The following is a 6,851-nucleotide window of genomic DNA, read 5'->3' as shown; positions in this document are numbered from 1 at the left end:
GCTGCAGAGGCTCTTCAACAGGAAGGGCGGCGGCGGCTCCGCGGCGGCGGCGGCGGCGGCGGCGGCCCCGGGCCGGGCGCCCCGGGAGGGGCCGGCCTTCAGGTGAGGGGCCGCGGGATGGAGGGGCTCGGAGCGGGAAGGGGCGAGGGGAGGGGCCTGCCCGGCACGCCGCCGCCGCCGCCGACCCGGCACCGTGGGCCCCAGTCAGGCGCCGCGCGGCGCCCCACCCCCACCCGCTTGGAGGTGCCGGGGCTCCGGGGGTACCCGCCGCGGGCCCGGGGGTCGCGGGTCGTGGGGGGCCTGGGGCGCCGCTGCAGCCTATTGTGTGGGAGACGCCGTGGCGCGAGCGCGGCACCGCCTCCTCCCTCGCCGTGGGACCGGCTCTCGGATGCGTGCCTGGCAGCGAGTCGCTTCCCCGCCGCGGGGCGCCGGCTGCGCGGGGCGTGTGCGGGGCCCGAGGTGCCCGCGCAGCGAAGCTGGTGCGTGTGCGCACGGACTGACCCCCGTTACGCGCCTCCGGAGACGCGCCGCGCACGCGGGCGGCGCGCTGGCATCCTGGGTGCCTTCGGTTGCTTTCTCCCGGTTGGTCGCCCGGCAGCCTTGGGCGCCGGGTGTGATCCGATCCCCCTTTCACGGCCGAGAGAACGTTAAGTCGCAGAGAGCGCGACCCGCAGATGGGGGCGACAGACCCTGCATTTGACCTGCGCGCTTTGAGCGCACAGTCCAGCCTGAACGCTCTAGGCCCGTCCGCCCTCCCGGGCTAACTTTAACACGGGGCCTTAAAACGGCCTGTATTGCCTTTCAGCACGCTTGTGTTGAGAAGTTCATTTACTTCCCTGTAACAGTTTTTTCCCAGCAGGTGTTTTACTGAGCATCTACTTCCAACTTGGACACTCTGCTGGGTGCTTTTTTTGGCTAAAATGTCTTGCAGAAGGAGTTTATAATTGAAGTGTAGACCCAGGGTACTTAACCTTTCAAAAGTTTCAGGCGGAACTTTGACTGCATTTTGGGCCAAGTTTTGTGTTCTAGATTTTGCTCTGCGTAAATCCCATTCGCTGAAAGCGCCCAAAGCCCCTCACGGCATTTACGTGAACGTTACCAGTCTTTTGTGACCGTAGGTGTGTGGGGGTGTGTGTTGTTATTTGGAAGGTAAGTTGTGAAGACTTGACACACCTTCGTTAAATTCCCGCGTGTTCTGTAGGTGAACTGAATCGTTACAAGTCAAGCAGGGAATTCTACTCCTTTCACTGCTTTGGGTACTAGTGATGCTGTGTTGCTTCTCAAAACTCGGTAGAATTACTTCTGGCCCAGGGTGTGTAATTTCTCCTCTTCCCTCCTGGTAACCCAGACTCGGTGGAGGGAACAAAGCCTGGAGAGGACAGGGCATGTGTTCCAGGTGTGTTTGCTGGGGCAGCCCTTGTCAAGGACACAAGAGCCCTCTAAATGCACGGTCGTGGTTTCCTGTGTTCTACTGCTCACTTTCCCACCACCGTTTCCTCCATCTACAACTGTAAGGGAGTGTCTTTTGAACAAAAAAACTGTGGCTATATTTAGGGCCTGGCCATATTAGGGAAACTGATTCTAACTTTGTGGGAACATTTTCAGTGTAGTGTTCTGACTTCCTGTTGGTGTCTAGGGAAGAACACAATATTGGGCGAGGGAATGGTTTTGGAGGTTTGTTTTTGTTGACCTCATTAGGATTTTCTGCAAGGAGATAGTTGCCCAGGAGAAAGTTGGAGGTCTCAGGGCCCTTCAGCAGTGTCCCTGCTAAGGTTCCCCTTGGGAAAAGAAATGCAGCAAAGACTCAGGAAGATGAGGGCCAAGTCAACCGTGACACACCACGTCGACCACGGGCACCCGGGCGAGCCTTTCTTCCTGCTCTCCTCACCTGGCTGAACTCTCAGATGCTGTGCAGCCTTCCTGGGAGAGCCTCCTGGAAAATTTCCTTCTCTCGCCCTACAGAATGATGACCTCGCACTTCACATCTATCCAGATTTAACGAAATAGGAGCTCGCATGTGCTTTGGGGGGAAGGGGTACCTCAGACAGGCAATGAGCTGCCCTTGGGCACTTTGTAGCTGAATAGATTTTCGGAAGTTAAGGTGCAACCCTTAGGTTGAACCTCTAGCACGCCTAACGTGAATTTGTATTCTTTTAAATTGTGTCTGAGAAATTTGTCTTCTTTTTCCCCCCTTTGGCCACATCGCACGGCATGCGGGATCTTAGTTCCCTGACCAGGGATGGAACCTGTGGAAGTGCGGAGTCTTAACCACTGGACCGCCTGGGAAGTCCCTGATTTTGTATTCTTTAGTGCCTTTAAGTACAGGCAGTACCTTGTAGATCTCGAGAATGAAAGGAAGATTTAGGCTGGCTTTTGGGCGGTTTTGTAGCAGAGATCACTGTACATTTTGGGGAAAAGCCTAAGTAAAAATAAGATCCAGTTTATATATACATCTTTTTGTTTCAGAGCTCTTCTCTCTCTTTCCTCTCAGTGGTGGACTTCCACTAGTCATCTTAAGCCCTTCCCCACTTCTCTGCAGTCGTGCCCTGGACGGTGCTCTGCTCGCCCTGTGCCCGGCCCTGTCACCTCCCCAACTTCCCCACCGTCCTCTCGTCCCTCCAGTTCGCACTCACTGGACTTGATTAGAGAGGAACTTTGAGGCCTGGTGTAAGTAGCTTACCTCACAGGTCATTTTCAGATATTCGTGCTTCCCAGCGTTCCACCTGCAAAGAGTCATCACAGTTGGGATTCCTTCTTAAGTGTAGTTTTTCAGGATTTCGACAAGAAGCCCTTTTCATAGCTTTGAGGAAAGAGCTTGCTAGGAAAACAGAAAAAGAATCAGAAGAGATTGAATTTTCGAGTTTGGAAGAAGGAGATGGGACACTCTGCGATTATGGTATTTGTGAAGTGTAAGCTTTAAAGTTATAAAGTTGCATCGTGGTCTTGAAATTTGAGAGAATTCTCTATTTGCTGGTCTTCACAGTGCTTTCACTTTTAACTAATTGATATATACATACACATACACACACATATATGTGTGTGTGATATAACTCTTTTTTCCAGAAGGATAAACGAGAACAAAATGAGGTTTTTGTCTGGCGGCTCAAACAAGTAGAATTGGGTTCTTGGTTCCCTTTCATCTCAGGGCAGCATGTTCTTTTAGGAACCTTTAAAAGCCAAGGTGTGCACACTGACTTCTTTTTTTTTTTTTTTTGCGGTACATGGGCCTCTCACCGTTGTGGCCTCTCCTGTTGCAGAGCACAGGCTCCAGATGCCCAGGCTCAGCGGCCATGGCTCACAGGCCCAGCCGCTCCGGGGTATGTGGGCTCTTCCCGGACCGGGGCCCGAACCCGTGTCCCCTGCATCGGCAGGCGGACTCTCAACCACTATGCCACCAGAGAAGCCCCCCACTGACTTCTTGAACTGCATGTCTGGTTCAAGTTTAAAGTTTTATCTTAAGGTGTGTTTTTTAATGTCTCTGGTAATTTAGTGGACCAGTTTCCACCTCAAATGTGTATGCAGGAGGGAGGTGGAAGAGGTCACCGGTTAGGCAGTGTCTTATTTGGGACCAGTTAGACGAAGCAAGTAAGCATGTGTGTCGCTTGGGATGTGAGGGGTAAAGGAGAGCATCTCAGCCGCTTGGTAGGTGGCTGTGTAAATGCTGGGAAGGAGAGACCCCACCCCTGCGCCTCTCCAGTCCTGAATATCTGAGGCCACAGGGCCTAGTTAGTGCTAATCCAAATGGTTCTGTTAGAACAACGTTAAGTCACCTGTTCCAGGGTTAGTATTATATAAGTGTGGTTTAATCCACTTACCATTGTTATCCAGTGGCGTCTGATGCTCATCTCCTGGGCTTGTGGCTTTGCGCTCCGCCCACACAGACCAAGGTAGGACAGTCTGAGGACAGCAGGTCCTACGCCGAGATGCACGAACAGCAAAGAACACACTGGAAACTATAACAGGAAGGTAATTCCGACACGGATGAGGAGTTCACCCCTGCGTTAAGGACCACACATGGAAGATGCACTGTTCTCACCCTTGCTGTGACCGAGGATTCACTCTTCCCTCCCAGAGGAGCCTCCGCTGCCAGCTCCCACAACTCTAGCGTTTCTAATGAGGTTGTCCTGGGGTCGGGGGGATATTCTGGAAGGAATACAGATTAGCCCCACTACGCTCACATTTTTACTGACTGTAACATAAGACACGTGACACAGAAATCACAGGTTTCATTTCTTTTTTTTGCGTTGCTGTGGGGATATGTGGTGAGGGCCTCTTTATTTAGTTGCAATACACGTGATAACCCAAAAGGTGGTCTGAACTGAATCTGGATTTGTGCCTGAGCTTTCCTTCCCTAGACAGTGAGAACATGAGGAAAGGGATCATCATGGCTTACTATCTTCTTTTAATTTAATTTTTATTTTATACGGGACTGCAGTTGATTTACAATGTTGTGTTAGTTTCAGGTGTACAGCACAGTGACTCAGTTATCCATCTGTACATACATCTTCTTTTTCACATTCTTTTCCATTATACGTTATTACAAGATACGGAATATAGTTCCCTGCGCTGTGCAGAAGGCCCCTGTTGCTTTCTTTCTACTATTTCCTAAGTCTTCCTGGAGGCTTCCTTGCGCGCTGCTCTGGATCCGTGAGCACACACACACCCCCCCCCCACCGCCCCCGATCACATCTCTTGGTCCTGACCCACGCCCTGGGTCCCGGGCGGGGTATCAGGGGTTTGGGGCCGGTCCGGGCTCATGTCGTGGGTTCTTTTCATCGCGTAGGCCGTCGATTTTGTCCTGTCTCGTGCACCATGTTGACATGGGACCCACATGTCTCTCCATTTCTCTGGGCCTCAGTTTTGGCGTTTGTAACGCGCCCGTCCTGTGTGACAGGGTTGTGGTGAGGAGGTAATATATTTGAAAATCTTGTGAAAAGAATAAAATGCAGTACAGAACGATTTTAAGTATTATGGAGAGCCTCTTAATTCATGGAATTCAGTATCATTCATATTGAGGCTTTATGGAAATTGAACTGTTTTCTCTTTCTCTAGATGGGAGACTTGAGACAGAACAGAAGCCACGTGATTTTACTTTTTTTTTTTTCCCCCTGGATGGTGTCCGTGATGAAACACACTGAGTCTTCAGAGGAGCGTTAAGACCGGTCACTGAGACCCGGGTGGAGGGGCCTGGACGGTCAGGAATGGTTTTAGAAGTACGGTGTATTTTTCAGAATTATTTGCAAGTTTTTCTTACCAAGAATAAAATCTTATTTAAGCAGCGGGAGGAAATGTGTTAAGTGAAGTGACACAGCTGCACAATGGCTGATACTCTGCAGCCACCAAATCTTTATTTTATGTCTGTTTATATATATATATTTATATATATCACACGTACATGTGTATTTATGTATATACACACATGCACATACACATGCACACACGTGTTGAAGGTGGGCGTGTGGTGTTGATTGTGTGTCTGTACGAAGGTCAGCGGCCCTGCACACCAGCATTTTAACAGGGGTGGTCAACCGGCGGGGGAAGTTTTCATTCGACTCTTCTGTGTTTTATATTTTTTTGGTATTTTGGATTTTTCTCTAACAAATTCGTGCTGCCTCTGTGATTTAAGTGACAGAAACCAGCGCCCTCTCTACGTCTACACTCTGTGCGTTAAAAGACCACATTATTTTAAATGTTAAGTAGTCTTTTGCATCGTGAGGGAGGGACTGAGTGTAACGTTGGCGGAGAGACCTGATTTGAGTAACAACTCTCTAGAGACTTCCTCTTCTTTGTAAAAATAAGTGGTAGTCCCTGTTACAGAGAGCAGTATGCTGTGAACTTTAATGTACTTAACACCGAAGTCCGTGACGACCCTCAGGAGGCCAGTGTAACCGGGGAGGCTGGTGAGTGTAGGCGGTATCTGTGTGCACAGTTTTCATCTGCGGGGCAGGGTCCCGGCCCTCCTTCAGCCTCAGGCAGCCTGGTCTCCAGCAGGGCTCAGGAGCTGCACCCAGCTCTCCAGTCAGTGGTCGAGAGAGACCTAGGTAAGATTTATTTGAAATATATGGAAAAAGGTGACACAACCTTTGAGATTTGGGGTAACTTGGGTACGTTGAGGGGCTTGGACTGGATGCTTTGAAAGCTGAAACAGGCATTTTAATTTTCAGTTCTGAAATCCAAGTCAGTCATGTTACACGTTGTCATTAGACTGAGTAGGTGGTCTTGAGAGGTGGGCTGGGCCCGTGGTCTTTTAATGCACAGAATGTGGATGTAGCGAGGGCGCTGGTTTCTGTTGCTGTGGCTTTGGGTTGTGTATCTCATGGTCTGCCTGTGAGGTCAGCCTAAGGAGGCCCCTGCAGTTGTGTTTCCTCGGCCAAGGGGGTGTAAAAGGTCGTCCTTGCGCTCGTGAAATGCTCCGGCTGCCAGTGTGAGCTCCTGGCGGGCGAGTCTGATTTGGGAACTGGGACTGTGCTGACTTCCCCAGCCACTGGTTTTCTTGGTGTGGACGCAAAGGAGCAAATGTTTCATCGCGCTTGTCTGAGTCCCTGGCGTGAATGGTTAGGCCCTCAGGGTGAGATCGTGTCCTTGGCTGTAAAAGTCAGTCTTTCCCTTGCGGGTAAGAGTGCTGAAATATTTAGTGAGCTCCTACTTACCAAGCGTTCTTTTTATTTCTGGTCCGTGAGAAATGATTACTCTGGAGAAGAGGAAAAACAGGACGGACTTTTCCAGCTTACTGGGCATGGAATGGTGATTGCCCTCAACCCCACCCCTCTGTAAACGGAACGTCCACGACTCACTGCTCAAACCACACAGGCGCTCTTGTGAGGCGTGCTCGGTGGGAGGCGGGGGCGGGG

The 6,851-nt window shown here is 50.9% G+C and overlaps 1 protein-coding gene across 1 annotated transcript in view; it reads left to right on the top strand.

Moving 5' to 3' along the window:
• FNIP2 (folliculin interacting protein 2) overlaps positions 1 to 6,851 on the top strand; it is a 126,679-nt gene that overhangs the window by 1,205 nt on the left and 118,623 nt on the right. The window contains exon 2 of the mRNA XM_007446627.1: positions 8 to 102. Coding sequence (XP_007446689.1) covers positions 8 to 102 — 95 coding nt within the window. The remainder of the gene's footprint in view (positions 1 to 7; positions 103 to 6,851) is intronic.

This window comes from Lipotes vexillifer, unplaced genomic scaffold (genome assembly GCF_000442215.2).
Source record: "Lipotes vexillifer unplaced genomic scaffold, Lipotes_vexillifer_v1.1 scaffold1862, whole genome shotgun sequence".
NCBI classification, from domain to species: Eukaryota; Metazoa; Chordata; class Mammalia; order Artiodactyla; family Lipotidae; genus Lipotes; species Lipotes vexillifer.
Note: the sequence above shows the minus strand (reverse complement) of the source record. Positions and strands in the feature narration are given on the sequence as shown.